Source organism: Lampetra fluviatilis, chromosome 5 (genome assembly GCF_964198595.1).
Source record: "Lampetra fluviatilis chromosome 5, kcLamFluv1.1, whole genome shotgun sequence".
In the NCBI taxonomy this organism is placed as follows: domain Eukaryota; kingdom Metazoa; phylum Chordata; class Hyperoartia; order Petromyzontiformes; family Petromyzontidae; genus Lampetra; species Lampetra fluviatilis.
This window is the reverse complement of record NC_136279.1, coordinates 20132859-20157726: the sequence shown is the minus strand read 5'-3', so window position 1 is coordinate 20157726 and position 24868 is coordinate 20132859. Positions and strand designations below refer to the sequence as shown.

General features: G+C 50.5%; 1 protein-coding gene across 1 annotated transcript in view; it reads right to left on the bottom strand.

Annotated features, from left to right (window-relative positions):
* The window catches only part of LOC144932748 (roundabout homolog 1-like), a 159215-nt gene extending 136079 nt beyond the window's left edge, over positions 1-23136 (bottom strand). Inside the window, exons 1-2 of the mRNA XM_078857151.1 lie at positions 21349-23136; positions 2840-3157 (exon numbers count right to left, since the gene is read on the bottom strand). Coding sequence (XP_078713277.1) covers positions 2840-3157; positions 21349-21409 — 379 coding nt within the window. The 5' untranslated portion in view covers positions 21410-23136. The remainder of the gene's footprint in view (positions 1-2839; positions 3158-21348) is intronic.
* Positions 23137-24868: the final 1732 nt, after the last annotated feature.

Sequence of the window (24868 nt, the reverse complement as noted above, 5' to 3'; positions counted from 1 at the left end):
GGTGCAGCGAGCACGCGGGCGGCAAAGCAGGAAGAGTGTGCGGGGAGGCTCCTTCCTCTCCCCACGCTCAAGTCCTCGCGTCCCATGAAACGTTCTCCATTTACCCTGCCTCCGGTTCGGAGGCTCACGCTTTTTTTTCCTTCATTCGCTCTGAATTTTTGTCGCCGGAGAAGACGTTTACGGCTCCAGTGCAGAGCAAGCGCAAAGAGTGAACGCCAACACGAGAATGGGAGGAAGAAACAACACGAAAAAAAAACCCTCCCGTTTTGTCGATTTAAGTGGCAGTTGTGGCCCGCAAAATATTCAAGCGTGGGCCCTGTTATTTCGCCTTATTTATAGAAAAATTTCGTGCATTAAAGCGGGGCGTAACGGATAACCCACTGGTGATCCTCTTAACGCTGGGATTAAAAATCCGGCAGGCAAAGGCTAAACACCGAAAGATTGTCGCGAATGAACGCGCCGCTTCGTCAGCCGCCGCGACGACGAGCGCCTCTGCCAGGTCACGTGCGGCTCCACCGTCGCAGCGCCGCGCCACATTGGGCGCGGCGCTTTGCCCGAGGCGCCTTCGCACCGGCGAACCCTATGGTTATGTTCCTTTTTCTTTCCATCGTTATTATGCTTATTATTATGATTTTAGATCGCATGCCTCAGACACCGGCTGACAGCAAACAATGGATTAAAAGTTTTTTTTAACTGGCAGCTTGTCATTACCAAGGGCGGGTGGGCAGGCGGGCGGGCAGGCGGGCGGGCAGGCAGGTGTGTGTGTGTGTGTGAGGACACACGCATCTCACACGCGTGTCCTCCCTTCCACCTTCACCTTCCGTGAAAAACGGCCGGGCCCTATGGTGAGAAAGATGAGACGGCTGCGGGAACATCACGGTTTTCGGTGCCCCGCTATCTCGATGAAAGCAACAGGAAATACCTGCTGTAGGTTCGTGCCTTTGATTTTGGGACAAAGGGAGGAGGTGGAGTGTGCGAGTGAAAGGAGGCGGTGGGGATGGGCGGGCGGGTGGGGGGCGAGAATGAGCCCGTGCTTCGACATCAGAGCGACTGTCACGTATCAAAGAGGAACCTGAGCGCTTAATGAGCACGCGCGCACGCACACGCTAATCTCGTCAGCGACGACGGCCAGTAACCTTGCAGGGTGAGGCTCGACATGACGTGGGGATGCAGACGCTGCCAGAGACCCAGGACCCTGACCCCCCCAACTCTTGCCCCCTCCAACTGCCCCACCCCCCAGCTCACCCGTGCCCACCGGGGGGTGGGGGGGGGGAGCCGTGGGAAGTTTCACGTTACTGGAGACACGGGCTGGACGTTGGCGAAACGCGACTTGTCAAGTTACGCGTAAAATTTGGGGGACGGCTAACTTCACAGGCGGGCGGGCGGCCCCGGGGGTAGGGGTGGGGGTGGTTCTCGCGAGCCCATCGCCGACCCGCGGCTCCGGCCCGTGAAGCGAATCGGAGCCATGTGAGCGGCACGGTGCTGCTCCTGCGCCCGGCTCAAGAGATTCGCTCCACACACAGATGCTGAACTAAATGCATCCTCTTCTTGGTTCTTTCGGTAAAGTCACGTAGAAGGGAAATAATAAAATAATAAAAATAAAACGTTATAAAATAATTCTCACGACGTTTCGGCCACAACGCAAGCAGCCGTCCTCCTTGCGTTGTGGCCGAAACGTCGTGAGAATTATTTTATTATGTTTATTTTTATTATTTCATTATTTCCCTTCTACGTGACTTTACCGAAAGAATGAAGAAGATGAATCCCTGCAGTCACGAAAGCTTTAAATCGAAATTTAAATGCATCCTCTTCCACCATCACCACCACCCACGACACAACCCCAACAAGTGGACCACATGGGTTCACCTGCAAAGCATTCATTTCCGCATTGCTCGTAATCGCACCTCTGCCGTGGCCAGCCCACTCAGTCTGCGCGAGATAACTTCGACGACATATGATATAACAAAAAAATGATTCAGTGAGGTCCCCGTTCCGCCCCACTGTAATGTTGACGCAGCTGCGTTTACGCTAGGGATTTTCTTCTCCTGGACAATAAAGACCCAGGTGATGAAAACGCGACAAAGTGGAGTTAATTTAACCCCCGATACAGACACGGGACAACAAACACAGAGCCCGCCACCCGAGCTGCTTCGGAACCCAAATCAGCATCGCGTGTGTGTTGGCCACTGGCGTGAATGATCTCCCCGAGATAAAAAAAAAACTCAACCTCCAGTTACTCCAACACCCATTGAGCGGAGATGCATGACATCATCCAGTTGCCAGAGCAACACACGAGATTTTCAGAGAGATAACATAGTCCTTCCCAAGTCAGTCCAGACCTGTACATAGCCGTCTGTAGCTAACGCCCTACCTCGAGTCAACGCAGCTGACACTGTTCCTGTTGGCCATGCGAAGACAACCGCGCTTCATCGATGACAATCTACCCTCAGTCTCACAATGCACCCTTTCGATCGTGTACACACTCATCAATTATTTTCCACATGCGCACGTAGAGGTATTATTGGGGGAGTTTTGCGGCACGTTGGACACCGCACTGTGCTCTGAATCGGGTGTACGTACGTATTGAACGTATGCAAGTTGAACCTCTTTCACACCGCGCGTAGCCCCAACCGTGCTAATCGGAGGCGCGGGTGACCTGAGTTCACGACGTTGTCGTTCTGCGCGCGATCTGCGCACCAGCATCGACGTCGTACCAGTCGCTCACGTCGCCCCCGCGCTGACGCTCGCCTCCCCAGCGCCTGCAGCGGAAGAGCAAACCCGCGATCCCCGCGCACGCCGACCCCCAAAGAAGAACCTGCCGCAGGTCCGCGGGACTCACTTGCAATGTGGAGCGACGCGTTGCGGCTCACGGCCTCGCCCAGGTAGTTGCGCGCGACGCACACGTAGCTGCCCTCGTCCGTCTTGGTGCGCCGCGTGTGCTGCACTCGCAGGAAGAAGAGCGAGCCGGTGTGCAGCAGCGTGCGGTGGTCATCCTTGCCTATTTCCACGCGCTCGCCATCCTTGTACCACTCGACGGTGGGCGCCGGGCGCCCCTCCGCCTTGCAGTTGAGAGTGGCCGGCTCGCCGCGCAGCACGATCAGGTCCGACGGGTGCTCCGTGATGCGCGGGAGAGCGTCCTCCTGCCGGGGTCGTGACCCTGGTGCCACGCAAACGGATGGACACATCGTCATCATGGGGGCGTCGCGGGGGCAGGATGTTAACTACCTCGCCTGGTATACAGGGACTCGTGGGTTCAATCCCGACCCTCACGCCTCTGATTAGCACCTCCAATTAGCGCAGTTGGTTACGTATGGTGCAAAAGAAGGTTAACATACAAACGCCTGTATGTATGGAGTTTGCATGTCTCCCCATGGTCGTGCAGATTTTTCTCTGAGTCCTCCAGTTTTGCCCTCCACATTTAGAAACATGCGTTTATAGGATTTGGCTACGACTTGATAAGCCACTTCTCATTCGGCTATCATTTGTAGCCAAGTCGCTTCTGAAAAAGAGCTATGTAGCTCAGTGGGCCTTACTAGGTAACGTAGATAATCATCACTTGTATCATTATCGCCATCATCGTTGTCGTCAAAATATGTTTAGAGTAAACCCGATGAGATTTTAATTGTTTACGACGTTTACAAACCACAGAGAATGCGCCTGAAGACAAGGCACGTGTCATACCCCCTCTCCACCGATCCGCGCCCATACTCTTAACCCTTATGGCTACAAAACTACAAACCCCCTAACCTCCCCCCCCTCTCTCTTTAAACTGGTGAAGCGAGATCCTGTCCCTGAACAGACAATGGGGATTTCACTCTTAAGTTAAATGCGAGCGCACACGTAAAAATGCGACCCTTTGAAGTTTATACATCACCACGGCCCTTCAGAACGTGAGCAGCAGTCGTCCACAGGGCGTAATGTAGACTTGAATCGCACGCACGCACACACACACCACAATTATGTAGCGTACTTCTAATGTTTGCACGAGATAGGTTTCGGCTTGTCCGTGAGCCTAAGCCATCATCAAGCCATGATCATTCCTCTGCTGGTGATGAAGGCCTCCCCAAGGCGTCGACTTCTCTCACGGCCCTGTCATAAAACAATACGCCGAGCTCCTACAACGCGGGCATTATTTCGTAGCTCCATCTCCAAGTGGATTGCCCTCTTGGGAGCGTTCTCTCCCTTGGCTGCCACTCCAGTGGAGCTGGCTAAACGTCTCGAAGACAAGGAAATCGTTTCGAGCCTCGGCAAGGGTTTCCTGGGTAAAGGAAAAGTATTGGCGAGGTGCGGTGGAAAACAACGTCATTGGCCACGGTGACGCAACTCCACTTAGAATGCGACGTGTTGGTGTTTCTTTAAGACAGGGTTGGTGGACCATGTAGAGATGGAGTCTACAGGGCAATGAGCAGTTATAACAGAAAGGCAATTGTTGACCTCGATGTAATGTTTTCTCCCCTTGATGGTTATGGGTTTCTCTAGGCGTGTCACGTTCGTTCTGACACGCCAACTTAGAAAGAAAAAGGGATTGGCCAAACACCCCGAAAAAAGGGCTCTACAGAAAAATACGCTTTTCTAGGTAAATGTTCGCTTTATTTACCATTGCTGATTTGGCCCTCATATTGACGTTCATTCCACTTCGAATGAATGACAAGAAATAATAACAACAATAATTAACGTGATAGTCAGAAACAAAAATACAGTTGTTCAACTTCGATGAAGGCCTGTCAGCAAGACTCTTGACAAACGCGTATATTTTTGTCGGCATTATATTAATGCCCTGATAATTTTGGCAGCAAAAATGTTTTTGTTTAAGTCACAACTTGGTCTCTTACTTTGCTTTGCTTTCTTTTCAAGCAGACTTGCCATTCTTTGGCACATTACCCAATAAAGAGGCATTTCCTACACCACTATTCTCAAAATTCACATTTTCGCAGGAGCGTTTAAAAGATTATTTTTCCGCGGGATGGCATAAAAAACGCGAACCGAAAACAAGGTGATTGCATGGCCAAGGTCCAAATCTAATGGTTGTAAAAAAAAAATCCGCCATCAACAGAGTCATCACTTTTCGTTTACATTAAAAAGTTAAAGTGACTGGACGGTGTCCAACTCATTTAACGCGATCGTTTTAAGGTTTCGCCAATTGGCTCCTTGTTTGCTTTGCGCGGGTGAGGCTCAATATTCCAGCCCTGGCGACGACGCCACACTGTACAACGCTTGCATCTCGGAATTGCTCTATTCGCCCGTGACAATGCCCTCGGAACGATAAGCGCTCATCTTCAACGTAGCCGAACGTTCCACGTGTCCATCTCTGCGCGCATCTCGGGGGGGGGGGGGGTCAAGAAAAACCTGGGACCGAACATGCTGCCTTCGTCGAAAACGCAGGCAACGTTTGAATTTTCACGATCCTCAACAATTTAGGAATAATGCCGAATAAATAATGTACGGCTCTTAAGTCGTATCTACTCCTAGATGAACGCCGTTGCACACCGTATCAGTCAGGGGGCTTGTATCATTGTGCTGCAGGAGTACGGGTAGGTAAAGGTTTGCTGGGAAGGAGGCCAGGTCCCGGTTAGAATGCACTCGCTACTGGTGTTAGCTGTAATCCGGGAGTTGAACTCATCGAGTTCGAAGCGGAGTGTGCATACCATTGTGCCACCCCTCCAACCCCCGTAGAAAATATATCATCTGGGTCATATTTCAGTTGGTAGAGCCGCAGGGTTCATAATTATAAATACATGAAGTTGAAATCCCAGCCAGGGCCAACCTGGCCACATCATCATCTGTCCAAGATAGCTAAAACAAGAATCACCTCGTAAGGTTACGCCACTTGGTGAAGAGAGATGAACGGAGGATTTTGTTTGAGACTAATTGTCGCCATAGAAATGTGAAATTTCCACCTGAAGATGGCCAATAGATACGTGGCACTGCCAAGGGTTCATATGGACATATCGATACTTGGGGACTTTAGATATTTTTTTGTCATTTCTGTGAAGAACCACGTTGAATTTCCATACAGCGGGCTGCAATCGTTCATTGTTCACCTTTCACACTGCATTTAAGTGCTGATGCTGTAAATCCACCCAGGTGTCACAGCACACGCTGACTCTGCATTGTGCAAAGATATAGATACCTTTGTAAAGAGTCAACACAATGAAATGTTTGAAAACTGAGAGAAACCTGCTCAAAGAGGAAAGATAATGAAATGTTTGAAACCCATTATACCAACTCACGAATAATTCTGCAGAATTCTGAACGAGGGAAACTTTAGCTGCAAAGTGTGCTTAGGAGTTTCTTATCTCTGTCGTATTATGCTTATTATCCCTGAGACTTTGAACTTTTTCTGCGACAAAAAAACGTTACCACCAAAGACGATGTTTGCTGCGGTAAATCATGATGTTAAATCAATCGCGAAGTGAAGCGACTCCATCTATCCACCATAAATCTACTCGAGTTTAGAGTTAAGCTTGTCATCTCTCACCATGTGTAAGAAAACGTCACGGCGAGGGACAGAACTATCATCAAAAATGGTTAGGCATCGTAACAGCGGACCCTCCTAAAAGAAGAGCTATTGAGACACTCACCGAAGCTTCCTCGAATGAATAAGACGTATTTTTATAAATTCACATTTAAAAAAAACATTGCATTTCAAAGGAGAAAAACGGAAAACGCCCATAGATCACGCATTCACTCAAAGCATTCACAAACAACTCAAAGGGAGGGAGGGAGAGAGGACGACTCAGAGAGAGGACGACTCAGAGAGAGAGAGAGCAAGGAAGACTCAGAGAGAGAGAGCGATGACTCAGAGAGAGGGGACGACTCAGAGAGAGAGCGAGGACGACTTAGAGAGAGAGCGAAGACGACTCGGAGAGAGAGGACGACTCAGAGAGAGAGGACGACTCAGAGAGAGAGGAAGACTCAGAGAGAGAGCGAGGACGACTCAGAGAGAGAGCAATGACTCAAAAAGAGGACGACTCAGAGAGAGAGCGATGACTCAGAGAGAGAGGACGACTCGAAGAACGAGGACGAGTCAGAGAGAGAGGACGACTCGAAAAACGAGGACGACTCAGAGAGAGAGGACGACTCAGAGAGAGAGGACGACTCGACAAACGAGGACGAGTCAGAGAGAGAGGACGACTCAGAGAGAGAGGACGAGTCAGAAAGAGAGGACGACTCAGAGAGAGAGGACGACTCAGAGAGAGAGAGAGCGAGGACAAGTCAGAGAGAGAGGACGACTTAGAGAGAGAGGACGACTCAGAGAGTGAGGACGACTCAGAGAGAGAGAGCGAGGACGACTCAGAGAGTGAGGACGACTCAGAGAGAGAGAGCGAGGACGACTCAGAGAGATAACGAGGACGACTCAGAGAGAGAGAGCGAGGACGACTCAGAGGCGCCAGGCGGAGGAATCTCAAGGCGAGCGACAGGGCAAGCGGCAGACGCGGCGCTCGCTCTGGGGAAACGCCGCTGTGACAGTGGAAATAAACGGGAGCCCCCTCAGGATATCGCGGTGGGTCAGCGAGCACCGCTGCCTCGAGAACACGAGACGCCCAGGGCTGACCGCTCTGACCGTTTCTAATTTGCGTTCGTCTGCTGCGATCCCGGGCCCCCTCGTAGCGAGCACGCTCGAAATCCACCGAGATTAAAAAAAAAGAAAAAGCAGATTGTGCTTTTTTGCTCGTTAAAGACCGAGAGGAAAAAACGTGCCGATATAGTCGTTTGGTGCGGATTAAACTATTTGAAACGCGTTGGGGATTTGATTTTTTTTCTGTTCGCAAAAAAATTACTAAGTTTATTTTGGGTCATATATTAGCCGAGGGAACTGTATTGGAACGAAAGCGTAAACTTAAACCCCGGGGTCGCTCTTACAAATGGGACGATCCTCGTCTCGTGAGTTCTCACTTGGTTCAATGGAAATAAACTTAGCTGAAAAGATTTAACCTCAAACATGGTTGTCACACGCACAGCCCTCTCACGAAAAAAAGAACAACACGTGACAGCTGCGCAGGTAACTTAAACTCGATGGTCAGGCACTTGCGAACAAAAGCAAAAATTACAGTGATTTTCTAAATGACGGACAAAGCATCTTTTTGCCGTTAAGCAGAAGTGCTGCTGCGGTGGGAGGGGAGGGGGCGGAGCGGTTGTGCTCGCGCACTGAAGAGTGGCGTTCAGGCAAGGATAAGAGTGTCCGGATTATGGACAATTAATCGATGAAACGCGCACGTGAATGGTGGGACAGCACATCCGCGTGTCTCCCCGGGAAGGCAGCAGGAGGCCCTGAACAGCTTAGCGTGGCGGCCTCCTCGGCGCATCCTCCCCGCACACTTAAGAGGCCTTTAATCCCGACCGCGGAAAAGAGGTTTCCCATTTTTTTTTAATGGAAAAAAAAACGTTTGGTCCGAGAGACAAAAAAATTGACAAATCAATGTCCTCCCTTCCTCGTTCCCCGAAGCTCTCTCGATTGTCCGGCACAGAACTTTGCGCCCATGCGACAATCAGCGCTCGCGCGCGCGGGGTGTCACTTTCAGCGCAAGAGCTCCTGGCGCTGGCGTCACCGGCGCCTCCCGTCGTCACCACTGCAACAACCTCACGAAATGTTTGAGGTGTCGTCTGTCTATTTAACAGGCGTCCACCGTCGGCCAGCCGGTGTTACGTCGCAGCGGCGCCCCCCACACACACCCACACACCCCCCTCGAGTGCCACGGCCAGGGCAAGGGGTAAAGGCGTCGTTATAAAATCTCCGTAGCAGAACGCTACAAAATTTGAAACGAGCTCCATAAACACCACCTTCGTCACCTCCCGCCAGCCCCGCTCTCCCTTCCCCACGCCCTCCCCCACCACCACCACCGCCCCGGCTCTCTCCTTAACCCCATCACGTCCGCTGACAGGGGCTAGAGGAAGGAGAGGTCCCCCACAATAGACGGACCGCAACACCGCTCTCATGCGGGCTGACAAATCTTGGCGGGGCGGGTTTGCAATCGCTACCGGGCCCGTGCGTGCACGCACGCACACGCGAAGCTCTGCGGTTCGATTAACGCGTCAGCCCGGCTGATTTCTAGTGGGAAGATTACCACGGCCGCCCCCATGTGCATTAAAGCACGCGGACCTTAAAGACCCCCCCCCCCCATGCCCCATTGACACGAACAATTGTAACGGACATCGTTCTGCTTTTTGTGTGCCGAGTCTAATTATTACCAGCGCTCCGAATATTGTGCAATGGCCGCAGCAGGAGTTGGTGCCACTTATGTTTGCGAAAACTCCAGTCGCGAGACTGATTCATTCGTACCTTATGGCGGTACCCCAGGGTACCATAGTATCCCGGCTCTCACATAGTTTCCGTGATGCAGTCATTTTTAGTCTGTTGATGGTCGGCGATGCGGCAATCGACTCATCTCGACGAGCTCTGCACGATGCACCACCACGGTGCGTACCGCGAGCGTTCCGGGTTTCAGCGCAATCGTCCTCGCTGCGTTTCGACATCGCGGAGTGGCACTGATTTCGGATTGATTGGTACCCCAGTCGCGGAGTTAAGTACACCCCTGGAAAAAAAAAGTGTCCCAGAAATAAAATAGTTAATTGCCTCGACCATTGTGTTATTATTTGGTACCCTGGGGTACCGCCATGAGGAGCATTTGTACGAATAATTAATAAGAGTGAAGTAGGCCATAACCCATTCATTTAAATCACTGTTATGGGCCTCGTGAAGAAATTGTAACCGCTAAAGTTATGCCACCTTGTGTGGTAGCGACAAGGGAAGACATCTGGTGTGGTCTCATGGACTAAATTAGCAAATTACCCACAGCTAGCTAACATTGATAATAATGTATCCTCGTGGAACAACAGTTACGTGTTTATTTTTTTCTGGAAATTGTTTTTTAAGTTGATAATTGAACTTTGAAACCCGTGTTGGCAACGTATCATTTGTAGTTTAATTTCTATGTTGGCTCTGCTTTGTCTCGATTTGATGTCACGTGGTTCGTGCTGCGCTTCTCTCACGTGGGGGCCTCCCTTGAAACCCGAGCCTTTGGGTGTTCACCGACCTCTAACATGGTCACCATCGTCATCATCGCAATCATCAACATCGCAATCGCCATCGTTTATAAGGCACCCTGATGCGCATTATTGCGACCCCTAAGCGCCGCACAAACGTGAGACATGAAGGCGATGATGACAATGTTGGTGATGATCCAGTCCTCCTCTAACAACACAGACAAGGGGGCTGACGCGGTTAAATACCGTAAATAAACACGATCTAAGCTGACATCACGTCTTCATGCGGCGAGCGCACCTTGAGAACGCCGTACGGAAGCAGTGCCCATTTTTATTTTATAGAGAGAAAGGAAGCGGGCAGCCCATCACGGGCAGAGAGGGAAAATGCCAGGCTGCTCTTAAGCCCAGGAGCCTCAATGATTCTGAGCCAAATGGAATGAAGGTTTTAAGTTCGTTTCCGTGGTGGTGTCGGGGGAGGGGGAGAGGGGGAGGGCTAGAGGGGGGGTCTCACAACGCAATGCGTCGGCGAGGGAGGTGGCGAGGAGGGGGGGGGGTCGACGAGGGGGGGTTTGGCGCCGAGGGGGGGATGGTCAGGGGGGGGGGGGGACAGCGAGGGGGGGGAGAGACGGCAGCGAGGGGGGGGGCGAGGAGGGGGGCGGCGAGGAGACAGGGGGGTCGGCGAGGGGGGGTTGGCGCCGAGGGGGGGATGGTCAGGGGGGGGGGAGGGGGACAGCGAGGGAGAGGGGAGACGGCGATGGGGGCCGGCGAGGAGGTGGGATGGTCGACGAGGGGGGGGGGCGCCACGGGGGGGGGGGTGGTCAGAGGGGGGGAGGGGACACCGAGGGGGACGGACGGAGGCGAGGGGGGGGGTGGAGACGGCAAAGGGGGGGGGGGGGTGTCGCTGGCGTTGCTCGCACGGCGGCGACGCGGACGGTGACGGCAGCCCGGGCGACGCGCGCGCTGTTCAAACAGCCCCGCGCGCTCTCTCGCTTCTCTTCGTGGGCCACAATGCACGCGGCAGTAAATTGCATCGGTGGAGGAGTGCAGGGCAAACAAAGGCAACGTTTCAACAAAAAAGGGAATAGATGGGGGGGGGGTGGCGACGGAGAGAAAAGGCACTGAAGATAATAGTCGGCGCTGTCGCGTCTCACTTAAACTCAGGGGTTAAGCTATTTGGTTGGAAGAGCACTGTGCTGTGAACCCGACTGGACATGTGTGGATTTTGAAAAAAAATGTGTTCAAAGAGCTTCATAGCTCATCGCGGATTTTCTCCCGGATAAAAGATTCTGACTCGGAACCCGGTGGCTGGAAGTTCGAAACTCTGGCCGTGGGCTATAACTCATCCGGACCGGCCTCCCTCCCCCTATCCCCCCCCCACACCAGTTCACCAACCCACAATCACGAGCATGGTGATTGTTCGACGGTCAAACGACAACCCCAACAACGGCGGCGCGGGCAGACGATCATCACAGAGGCGGACGACCAAAAACGGTCGTGAATTTGTGAACGTAAATAAGCGTTGGACATCGATTGCGAACAATGAATTGTTATCGCAGAGCAATGTGGGTAAATAAAGGTGTAAGACAGTGGGGTTGCGTTATTCGTTTCAATCGCCGATATTGCGCAATCTTCACGACAAAATGTAAAAGTTTAGAGTTAACCGCGCTCGCCCAGCGAACTCTTCCGGCTAAACGCATCCAACGGGTGCCACCACCATTCGAAGCGACGCAGTGAGCAAAGCTTTATTTTGTTCCATGAAGTATTTTCCTTCGGGCCGAGCCAGGTAAAACTCTAACTGTACCGCATTTGGATATTAAGGGGGATTTTTCAATAGTCCTGGGAATTCAGCGGGGTATTATATACACGGCGTACAGTGCAACGCAGTCGTGTGGACCTAATTTGAGACTTTATTTTTTTAAAGCTTCCTCTGTATGTGCTAATCAAAGACTAAGTGCTTTCATGTGAGGCGTCACAATGCTGAACATGCCTCTCTTTTAAATAACGAAACATCGAAAAACTGTTTTGTGTGAATCGGTACCCATTTTTTTAAACGTAACATATTTTGTGTGTGTGTGTGTTTTAAAACCATGTAAACGGAGCGGGTGCGGCGGTACCACGGTGCTAAGTTGCCCCTGCGCTCTAAACCCAACAACCCTAGTTCGATTTCTGGACATTGTTAATAGCATCATCATAACCGGGAATGCCACTTCTCTTGACCAACCCACACTGAGAGGCATGGTTGGTTTTTTTTTCCGGGCCCTCCGGTTTTTCCCTCCCACATGCATTGAGATTATTTAGATTATTTTGCTGCTATAAATGTCCAAATGATGGGCCACGTTGTTGAGCAATCATTTGTGACCAGGTCGCTTCTGAAAAATAAGTGAATACCTCAGTGGGCTTTGGCTGGTAGGATGGGGATGGTTTAGTTGAATGTGTTTGTGTGATCTGTTTACCTTTCTTTTACTTTGCACTACTATCATGTTTTTGTACTGTTCGTTGTAACGTTCTTACCCGCCCCTACTGAACATCTACGAAAAAGAGCTGTATAGCTCGTCGGATTCTTCCAGTACAAATAAATAATCTGATTCTGACGATCTAATGAACCCCAATGACTGCCAATCCATGGGGGAATGCCTTCATCCGGCAGTGAATTGACAAATGGCCGTACATTTATAATGATGACTATTATCTATCGTTAAACTTGTAACCCTCACAAAATGTTTCATGGAACACGAGCTGTGTTTCGCTCCTAATACAACGACTGATAATTCTATTCTATAAACTCACGCGCACATGCAGAAGATAAAGAGCCCACTCTTCGGCCTGGATACATTGATGAAACAAAATCTGTTCGCAAGCACCTATTTAGTCTGGCACTGTGCACATCGAGGTGACGGGGGCCAGCACCACACATGCCTGGCCACGTTTGTCTCTCCCCAGTGCTGATTTTGGCATACCACCGCGCTGGGTAATACATTTTTCACTGCGCCGACCTACGGGTACTGAGGCCAGATTCAAATTTCAAGAGTCACCGGTGTTGTGCATCATAGCAACAAAGTGAACGTGGGTGGCTGGTAATGTAATGCAGAACGGTGACCACTACAATCCCACTCTCTTAGCAATACAAAAAAGACAAAGATCCCCCGTGTAGGCTTTAACAGACTATTGGGGCAACGGTTGTTAGCGATCACCTTTGAAGCCCGGCATGGGGCACGAAAGGGTGGTGGGGCCAGCACCATGCCTGGCCACCTTTGTCTTCCCAATCAGTAGTTATGTTCACACGACGCACTCATTTGACGCTGAGTTGATCTTAGGAAGGCCCAGGACCGGTTCAGATATCACTCGCCTCTGATGTCAGGTCGTGGCCAAGAATTGAACCCCAGGTCTCCGGATTTTCAGCGGAGCGCGCTTAACCGCAAACGCCAGCAATGCTCTCCCTCTCGGCAACACGCACATTCCCACTCGGCAAAGCAATCTTTGGGCGATGAATCAGCGACTGCAGCGCCATTCCCACCACCGCCCATTCTCAAATTTGCAGTCAAATTACGCTCAGCCAAAGCGGTGACGGCAAAAGGACAAAACGCAAGACGCTCGAGGACATATTCGACACAAGTTCAGCAACCCCCCCCCCCCTGCAATTACCGTGGGTGCCGTAACGTGCAATCACTCTCCCGCTGCACTTTCATTCGTGGGGCGGGAGAGAGGGGGACGCAGGGCAGACGGGAGATGGACACGGAGCTCGCTGGTGGTGTGCTTAGGGACGGTGGACGATGGGGAGGCGGTCGAATGGCGGACGAGACGGGGTAGTAAACTCAAGGGGGTCGGGACACCTGTAAAGGGGTCTGGAAGGGTAATGAGATGGGGGAGGGGGGTGGTGGTAAAGAGCGGGGTATCCCATGCAGCTGCGAATGGTTGGACTCAGCAGAATGTGTCCCTGTCTCGAGAACAGAACCATAAAGTATATTGTTGAGATTTTTTCGCCTCAGTTTATTGACTCACGATTCGCTACGTCAACCGTGACGCTCCACTCTGCGATGCGAGGGTGGATATGGCTCAAATTGACAGATCGCACAAAAAAGCCAATCTTTGGTCTGGTTGCGCATTCCAGCCGTAGGTTTTTTTTTAACACACTGAGCCATTCTTTTCGTGAGGTTCCCAGCTCAATTTATCCTATGAGTGATTACACCTGTCCCTTTGATGTGAGAAATTATCCCTGTTATTTCTTGCTCTGAAATATCAGCACACCTGTACTTTGTTATTTTCTTACGCGACAAAGAAAAAAAAATTGGTTACCGCTTGGTATGCGCCAGGGAGTGTACGCGCTCATATGGCCGACTTCTCGCTCCAGATGTTGTCCCGAGGAACACGGTAACTTCCCGGGTCCGTGCTCAGGAACACATCTGAAAGGATTCATGGCTCCTTCCCTCCCGACCACGGGCTATTGCAAGCAGCCTCTGGACCGTTGAGTCAACACTAATTAGGGGAGGTATTAATTACGGTAATAGCCGGGAGTGGTTCGGGGAGCAGATGGCAGACGGCCAGACGCGGGGGGGTGGGGTGGAGGGGGGGGCGACTGCAAGCAGCGCGCACCTAAACGCTGCGTCCGGACAAACAGACACCTATCGAGTGACTGACACCGGGTGGGATAAACAATAAGGGGCGACAAAAACCTGACGTGCAAGAGCTGAAAAAAGCTGCTATCGTTCGGATGCCCACAAAGAGGGGGGCGGACAAATGCCCAGAGTGAGTAACAGGCACCGAGGCACAAAGAAACATCTGCCGACAACCACACCGAGTCAAGCGGCCGACATTAACCCGTCTTCGCTCCCCCAAACTCAAACGATGGGAACGGTGACGGCCAGAGTGTGTGGAAGCCGAGGAGCGATGTTCTGCGATGACCTAACAGGTGGTGGCGTCTCACTACACGCACATGCCCGAGCAATACCACGAACCCCTCACAAACAACCAGAACCTCGGCGAACGTAATCAGTGGCCCTCGTAAGCTGATGGAACATATTACACGTGGATGAAATTAGACAGAAGGTAACAACAGCCGTCCGATGTGGTGGCGGGGAGGGGGGGCCGGACAGCTGGAGAGCTGCCTTCTCAGCTCGTTCGGTGAGTTAGCCTGAGACCGACCGGCCTGGAAATGACAATTACCTCCTAACGGACCCTCCCTTCCAGTACTCCCTGCCCACCCTACCCCCACCAAACTCTCCAGTCGCGTCCAGCAAAGTCCATATCCCCCCCCCTCCCTCCCCACGTTCCCCTCGGCCAGTGATCCTTCGGGCCATTTTTTTAAGCACCAGGAAGCAGAGAGGACCAACTCTTTGCCTGGGAAGATGTCGAGATAGGGATGTTCACGTCGGTTAAAACCAAACAAAAAAACCGGGGGCGTCCCAACAGGACCGTGCGAACGCCACGACAGTTTCCGTATCTCGCCGAGGATCTCTAGCGGAGTCTTCGGGGAGATGCTTGGATCTGACGCCCAGCGACGCGCCCCCCCCCCAGACCTGATTAAGGGGACGCAAGTTCCAGGCTGCGCTCCCGCTGTGTGTGTGTGTGCGCGCGCCGAACGCGCAATGAAGGTTTAATATTTCAGCCCCCACACACCCCACCTCCGACAAAGTTTAACTTTGATATCATCTTCAATCCTCGTGCCGTACAAAAGAGGACTTTTGACGGGCAGTCAACTTTGAACACGTGTCGCGTTAATTCCCAATCGGGGGTCACCTCCACCTGACTGGTTTGGACAATTTCACAATTATTACCCCCGCGATGTTTAATGCAAGGTGCCAGCGCCGTTATGCGCCCGGTAATTTAGACGCATTACGATGAATGTGCTCTCGATGTGAGAAGTTCCAATCCACAGCTAAGATTTACTTGACAAGTGACAGCTTTTGAGAAGACACCTGCCAGTTTTTTAGAAGCTGGAGATTTAAACGGGAAAAAAAAGTTTAATCCTATTTCTTTTAAAAAAAAACTAAAGCATTACGGGCAGCCTATCGCTCTCCTGCTCACACTGACAGAAATTATAAATGATGACTCCAAACTATTACTTTACTTTGTAATGGGATTATACACTTCTATCACTTCAATACATTATTGTTACATTAGACTAGATTGTCGCACGATTACAGTTTTCAACTGTGTATTAACTCAATTTGTATTAAATTAAATGATATTGTGTTAATATAAAATGACTCACACCGCACGCTGCTAAACCAAGAACAGAAATGTTTCAAGCTCATTAAGCACTGTGCGTTCGTGCGTAAAATATCACTTATCCAACACATCATTGCTCTCACTCTCGTGTCTATCAAGTGTGCGGTGTGTATACACACACACACGCGCAACATACGTACATCACACACCGTGAATACAAATGACAATTCCACAATCACGATTTGCAACCACACCTCAAGAAGCTTTACAAAGCAGTGGGACGTGAATCTCCCACTGGGGAAGGGACGTGCAATTATATATTTAATAGAGAGCTAAACGTAGGCAGTCATAGCAGGAAAGGGGAGGATTTGGCCTTGCGCCTAGACTTGCAGTGGGCACCACGGTGGCGAGATGTTAACTACCTGGCCTGGTATGCAAGAGAGCGTGTGGGTTCGACCCCGACCCTGACGCCTGTATATTTGCAGTTTGCATGTTCTCCCCGTGGTCGCGTGGATTTTTCTCCGGGTAATCCGGATTTTCCATCCACATTTAGAATCATGCGTTTAGGGTATTTGGCTGCTGTACATTTCCACGTGATAAGCCACTTCGTTGAGCTTTCACTTGTTGCCAGGTCGCTTCTGAAAACGAGCTATATAGCTCAGTGGGCCTTGCTTGGTCAAATAAACTAAATAGTTTATAGTTTTCCCAATAAGCACGGGGAGAGATAGTTCGGAGAGAAAGATAATGGATGGCAGGGCAGTAGAGCGAGTTGAGAGGGGGAGAGATATAAGAGAGTATAAGAAGGGCAGTAGAGCGAGATGAGAGGGGAAAGGTAGGCTGGGGCAAGTTCTTGGAGGACCTTTATGACGCTGAGGGCAATCTTGAAGGTGACCCGGGATACGTATCTAATTACAAAACGCACTTCTAGTGTGCGACTTGAGTGCGTGTATGTTTCCCCAACTCACAGTGATATTGTTCAAGTACAGTATTATCACTCCCAACCATCACTGCACTTTGTATACTCCTGCATATGACTGATGAGTACGCAAAAATGTAGCTTCAAAACAAGCCTAACGCAGAAAACATTGCTTTTAACTTACAGTATCTCAATCTCAAAACATTTTAGATAGCTGCCACTCCGGAACAAACGTCTAAGAAATGTGTCTTTTTTAATTTTACGTCCGAGAGAAACATTAACTCGCAATGTTTGTTGGCTGCGCTCTATCCAAACGCAACTGGCAACCACCGGATACAACTCGTACGATAATGATGAGATGATAATGAAGATAGATATATACTTGGCCAGCTGCGGGACATTTCAACAAAGCGCGAGCAAAGTTTATTGAAACAGACGGCAACCCATCAAAAGGTACCGTTGGCTGGCACAAATACAACCGAAGAAAATAATAATAAACTTAATGGACAGCAAGCTTTTTTTCTAAAATGTTTATACGTATGTATGTTGAACTTCCTTCGCACCCTACGTAGCCAACCGTTGCTAATCGGAGGTGCAGGGGGTGACAACTGAACACAAAAAGCAGTTCGAAATGAATTCGGTTTTTTTATATCTAGATTTAGCTCCAGTGACTTCCTAACATGTCAAAATCGGAATATTTATTTATACGGGGAGGAATCCGATGAGCTACAAAGCTCGTTTTCACAGACGTGAGAACAACAACAACAGAAAAAGCCACGCATTTTATAAACACGTAAATCCAACGAGCGTTGGCCAGTTGGAGGAGGATGGGGGGGTGGCATTTTCTGACAGTCTCTGGGGAGGATTTGGCACAATAAAAAAAACAATGGCCCTCAATACGTTACTGTCCATCGCCGACGCTGCTCTGGCCACTAACACACAGAGGCGAGTGATGGGTCCCAGACAGACACCCACAAAAGGAGTCGCGGGCATTAACACAGGCGGAGGGCGTCACCGCATTGCCTCACCGAGGGCCCTGAGGAGGAAATGTCTGCACACATCCGCGCGTCCCCTTGGGATTTTAATTCCAAATAAGAGCGTTTGTCCGTGGCCCCGTGGTTTTTTTTGTTCCGCCAACCAATTCCGACCCCCCCCGCCGCCGCCCCCGCCCATTCCGTACAAAATGTAAAGGCAAAGGTGCCCCCGACTCCACATCGAGTTACTGTATCCGGAATGCACCGCAGAGGGCAAGTTATGCCGGCGCGTGTTAATGTAAGTAAATGGGCCTTGGCAGGACGTGATGGCCGATGGACGAGGCTGGTGACGGAATGGCAGCCAAATGAGTGAAGGGATCTGAGGGGATGACCACAACAGGAAAGATGACAGTGATGAGACCAGTTCGCGTGCTCGAGTGAGATGCGGTTTTGACAGCGATAGACCGTGAAGGGCGGTTTATTGGCGCATGGGGGCCTTCATCCAGCAGTGGCTGATAACGATTATGATGACAGCACATGAGGTGGTGGTGTGGCCAATACCACACAGGATCAGCTGGGTTTTTTCTACCCATCGCTGTTGGTGGCTATACACGTGCACATTTAGGGCTGAGCTGATCTATGGAAGAACGGGGACAAGACCTGATACCAATTGCCACCAGTTGGGTCTCGTGCCCAATCAGGAATTGAACCCCAAGTCGCACGAATCATATAAGCCAATGGCACTACCAATACAAAGGTCCCCCGTATAGCCTTAACATACTGTAGGGGCAAGTGCTGTTAGCCAGCACCTATGAAGGTCAGCATGGCACACGAGGGGTTGGGTGCCCGCCACCACACCCGGCCACCTTTGTCTCCCTAGTGGCGATGTTTACACACTGCAACGGGTACTCATGTGAGACTGAATCGACCTAGGGGAGACCCAGGACCGGTTCATATAATCGTCATTAGTGTTGGTGGCTGTGAGTGGGAATCGAACTCAGGTCGCCGGGCTTATAGCGCAGCGCAGCTAACCGCTACATCACTGCTCCACCACCGCTCCTCACGACAACACACACACTCATACATCCCATGCTGTGGTCGGAATACGTACAAATGAGACCCAGAAACCACCCCTCCTCCACTTTATAAACAGTGGTCATTTGTTCAGGCTCCATGTATACAATATACACTTACATGTGTACTCCGGTATAGACCAACCCCTCTTTCTTCTATAAAACCCACCGTTGGATCGAGATGTGGGGAGTGTATGGAAAACATACTTCACATGTAAACTACTATATTTTGTAACTATTTTTTTATTTTAACAGGTAAGGCCCACTGAACAATATAACTCTTTTTCAGAAGCGACCTAACCACATATGATAGCTCAACGAAGTGGCTTATCATGTGGAATTTCATAGCAGCCAAATACTCTAAACGTACGTTGATTTTCAATGTAGAGGGAAAACCGGAGGACTCGGAGACAAATCCACGCGACCACGGGGAGAGAGGCACGCAAACTCCAAATATGCAGGCGTCAGGGTCGCGATGGAATCCCACAACCTCCTTCCTGTATACCAGGCGAGCTAATTAACATCTCGCAATCGTGGCACCCCGTGTGATGTGTATTTGATATCAATCACACGAACGCGTTACGAGAACATGCTTTCAATGAGCGCGCGATCACACCGCTCCGCAACGTTGTGCGTGCATAAAAGTTTCGCTTGTCTTAAAGCTCTCGTGACTGTAGGAATTCATATTCTTGGGTCTTTCGGTAAAGTCACCTAGATAGGTTCAAAGAAAATAACAAAAAAATTACAAAAAACTACGACGTTTCGATCGCAAACGTCATAGCTTTTTGTTATTTTTTTTGTTATTTTCTTTTAACCTATCTACGTGACTTTACCGAAAGACCAAATAATGTGAGTTTCGCTTGTGGTTTTTTTTGCTGCCCAGTCGAATGTTCATTCCGAGCAATGGAACCATCAATTTCCCAGTTTAATAAACTGCCCCCCGCCCTCCAAAGCCACGAGTGTTTAGAATTGCATTGTGCCTGTTTCAAGATGCTGCTTTAAGGGCGGTGGAATGCTTTAGGCTGACCCAATAAATTGTCTATTATTCTAATTGAGGTTGCTCCTCAATCCTGTCGCAAAGATTAAGGAAGGATTGGGATATGTTTTCCCACAATTATGTCTTGTTTTTCCTGGTCACTTTTCATCACGCCTTGTGGAGGATTTTTCTTCTGGATATATTTTAGCCCCTTGTACATTTGGCCCCCAACTGTGCCAATTTAGTCACCACCGTATTATATTACAACTTCACAGACCTTGCCATTTTACATAACTTGGCTTCGGTTTTTTTTAGTAACAAATGTCTCGTTAAACCTAGCCACGTTAACATTAAATCTGGCCAGGATTGTCATTTAACATAACTTTGCTACGTGCTATTGTATCATATCTTTCAGAGGGCCAATTGTTGTGTTATTTATCTATCTACATTCACAATTTGCACGTATTTTATTCTCAGCCACACATGTACCGTACATTATAGCTCTACGCGTGTAACAGTTGTCAATTATAACCACATTATATACGCAATCTCCTAAAAACGTGTGTAAACGCCCGAATTGTTTGAGATTCTCACATTGAATGCGCTTCTCGGATATCCACGATTCTCTTTTTAAGAAGCACGCTGTATGTGGTGGCGTGTCCCCTGGTGCCATGCTATGGTGATGCTAATTTGCGAGAGAAAGAAGAAGCCGCTTCAACACTGCACCCGCCGCCAAAGCCTCACTCCAGTGACTGTTTCGTCATCACAGCCAGAATCAATCCACCGCTGGATTAATTTCATCCCCCACCCCAACCCCGCTCCCCCCCCATAATCTCTCACGGGCACTCAAATTCCTTTGCTAAACGCGTGATGGTTTAACAAATGGGAGAGGGAGGTAACAAAATAACAAAAACCTTGCCACAACTCAACAGAAATGAGCCAGAAGTTTGTGACATTTCGGGGCAACATCGAAAATGCGTTCCGATTATCTTTCCAAAAGCAACGAGTTTTTAAATGCCCCATCTACCAACCCCTCCCCCGCGCTCCCGGAACCATTCCAAACTGATAACAGCTTTACCGAAGATAAAACATCGTGGAATAGTTCAAACAGTATTCGTATTGAAAGAGCAATTATTTCCGTAACGGATCGGCCTCCGCGGTCAGACCGGGGGCAACGCACCGCCGATTACCACCGTTGGCGGCTTACGTACGGTGCGAAAAAAAGGTCAACGTACACTTCCACGGCACACATTGACTTACCCAGGGCGTGCGGGACGATGCCACCGAGCAGACAGACGAAGAGATGCAAGCGGCCTCCCATTGTCCACACCCAGTCCGTCCGTCGCTCAAAAAATTGGAGATTATTGATGCTACGATGCTCGCATTTATGTGGTTGAAAAGTTCATGAGCTTAAGTCTTAATTATTTTCTTTCGTGGTTCTAAGTCCTTCGACGTGGGACCTTGCCGCATCGATTTACGCGGGTCCCCTCAATGGGGGTTCGACTCTGACCCACCACAACTTCTGCTCGACAGCTCCAGGGGAGGTGGTGATGGTGGTTGCGATGATGACGATTGGTGGTCACGACAGGGTCTACGCTTTGGTCAAGGCACCACTCGCACGAAGATCCTCCTCTATCCTTCCCCTGCTCTTCCTCGCTCAGATGTCTTCCCTGCTCCTCTTCAAACGGATTTCATCCTCAAATGTTTCTCTCAGGCAAGGTTCACGCATGGAGGTGTCTCGTTCTCATCGTCGACAAGAAGTGGCTCCTCCGTAAAAAAAAGTTCCCTTTAGCTCAAGGCTCGACGTGTCCTCGTCGAGGGGTCCACTTGTGTAAAGGTCTATCGTTCTGCCCACAGGCCTTCCTCAAGCGCTCGCTCCTTCGAAGATGTCAATTCGTCTCGAAGATCCCGGGACCCATTCGCGTTGTCGCGCGATGTGGCTTGCTTGAGTCGTCTTCACTTTAAGGAGTTGTTTGTTGTTTTGCTTGAGTCGGGGGGAGACACACACCAGGATGTTGCAGTTCCCCCCCCTCCCACCTCTCCTTCGATGAAACGGAACTTCAACCCTTCCTCCCCCGCTCACTCAATCACTCGGATCTCGCCTCCTCCTCCTCCTCCTCCCGAAGACACACGGCGGCCGCTGTCGAAACCTTTCCCAGCCGAGAGGAGAGCGGATGCCAGGAGGGCGATGGGTGTGGACGATGCCGTCTTCTCTTTGCGACGATGGTAAAAGTTAAATTAAATAATGGCAATAATAATTATCGGGATACACACTGAAGCACTGATGACCGCATGGACACCCCGTGTCGAGCCCTCCACGCGAATGAATGGGCTTAACGCATTCGAATGAAGCCGCAGCTTTTCTTTCTTTTTTACTTCCTATTCCGATCGGCTCCTATTTTCTTTAAAAGAGTCAAGAAGAAGGGAACGTCCGTACGTTAAAATAAATACTGCATTCCAGTTAACGCGTAACGTGTTTCACGCAACAAACTCAAATCGGCACGCGTTGCGCACGACTTCACGCACTTCGCTCGGGAGGGTTTGTGAGCGCGCAACTTACGCAAGACTTGCGCTTTAAACTACAGCTGCTGCTCGTCGCTGCTGCTTATCGCTGTCGTAGCTTTCAACGCTGAACCGTCGCCAAAGTCCACCAACATCAAGCTGCCAGCCACCCAGTTCCACGGACACGCGCGGCCGACGGATGAGAGGCGAGAGCGCAAATGCGTTCGCCGGCTTGGGTCGCGTCGGGTCGGAGCGGTTCGAGTCAAGTCGGGGGGAGTCGCGTCCGTTCCGAAGCGAGTTCGCGTCCGTTCCACTGCGGCTTGTGACAAACGATGATGAGGCCGGTGTTGTTGTTGATGATGTTGTTGCTGCTGCTGCTGCTGTTGTTGGTGATGGTGGTTGTTGGTGATGAGCGCACGTTGCGCAGAGAGCAGCGAGCGCGCCCAACACGCGAGGGGACTCCCGCACCCCCACACACTCACCACGCGCCTCGCACTCTCAGCTCCTCCTCCCTCCTCCTCTTCCTCGCTCTCGGCTCTCAGCAGCGAGCGGCGCGTTCCATTCGGGCTGCGCGCGTGGGGGGTGGGGGTGGGGTTGGTGGCTGGTTGGTGGTGGTTGCTGGTGTGGGAGGTTCTGCTGTTTGGGTGGCGGCGGATTGTTGTTTGCTCGCGTCCGGGCGAGTGCTGCGTTGAGTGAACGCGATGACCACCGCTGTTAATTATGACCGGCAATGCCGTAGCTGCACACGGGACGTGCACGGGTCGCCGGTTTCATTCGTCATTCTCCCTGCGCGGCAGTTAACACGACGTGCACGAATCTTACCCCCCCCCCTACTTCCACACCATCCCCAAGCGTATACGTCGACCTCAGCAGTATTAAATGGGTCACGGCATCGTTATGGTGGGGGTAAAGCGTGGGTACTCTCACCTTCTTCCAAGACATTTTGGCAGCGTGGAAGAGTAGGCCAAATATGTCCTATTTAGGGGCTCTATGGAGCTCCCTCTAGTGAACGGCCCATCGCGCCAGAAGTGACGAGAGCGAGGACGGCACGGTCATTGCAGGGGTGTGCGACCCCCTTGCTTCGTTGCGACTGCGTAATAAGTGTTGGCGGTTCTGCTGCATGGGTCTAACCGCGCGTGTTGTTCGGAATGATGTCCGACGGTTCGCTCCACGCGCGGGGAGCTTCTTCGGAAATTGATTTGAAGTCGGCTCGACGGCAGAAGCCGGCAACGCGTATATAATCGATTTAGTTCCTGATAAAGCTCCCAGCACGTGGATCGAAACGTCCGACATCATTCCGAACAACACGAAAAGGCACGGGAGAGCTCGTAAGCGCTGTGTGAGTGCATCTGTTGAACCGCGTACCGAAGTAAATGCATGCCCATGACAGCACGTACTTACATTCGCTCCCGTCTTGATACATTGGTTAACATTAAGACTTATTCGAATACAATTATACGTCTGACAAAACGTTGGCCATCTTAAATGAGTAAGGCTATTTGCGGCGTAGCCTACACATACCCTTTCTGCTCTGAAAAAGAGGGCCATTGCCTGAAACGTCAGCCTATTGTACACAATAAATCTTGACTTAAAGCTTTCGTGACTGCAGGAATTCATATTCTTTGGGTCTTTCGGCAAAGTCACGTAGATTGGTTCAAAGAAAATAACAAAAAAACTACGACGTTTCGATCACAACACAAGCGATTCGATCGCTTGTGTTGTGATTAGATCGCTTGTGTTGTGATTAGATCGCTTGTGTTGTGATCGAAACGTCGTAGATTTTTGTTATTTCCTTTGAACCTATCTACGTGACTTTACCGAAAGACCCAAATAATATTGTACGCATTGTTTTCTGTTTGTAAAGCAGTGCCATTGACGAATGTGAGTGAGGGTGGTGGGGAGTGGGGTTACTGAGCAAAGAGACAAAGACACCGCGCGCTGATGTTGGAGACACAGCTCACTTACGTGCCATGCTGGCGTTTAATAGGCACTCGCAAACTCTCATTGTACTCACGTGGACACAGCGACCACCACCCACCCCCTCCACCTCCCCGCAGCTATTGCGCAGACTCGCAAACATTTGTCGGCGGTGATGTTCACACAACGGAGGCGGCTCAACTCTTAACGGCCTACATTCCACGATAGGTCTACACTGCAGTATATAATGCGCGCAGTCTATGTCATTATGTACTGTGCAATTGCTGTTTGTGTATACTGCACGTGGCACTAGGCAACACGCCGAGACTCCGTTCTCGCTGTGGACACAAATCACGGCAGC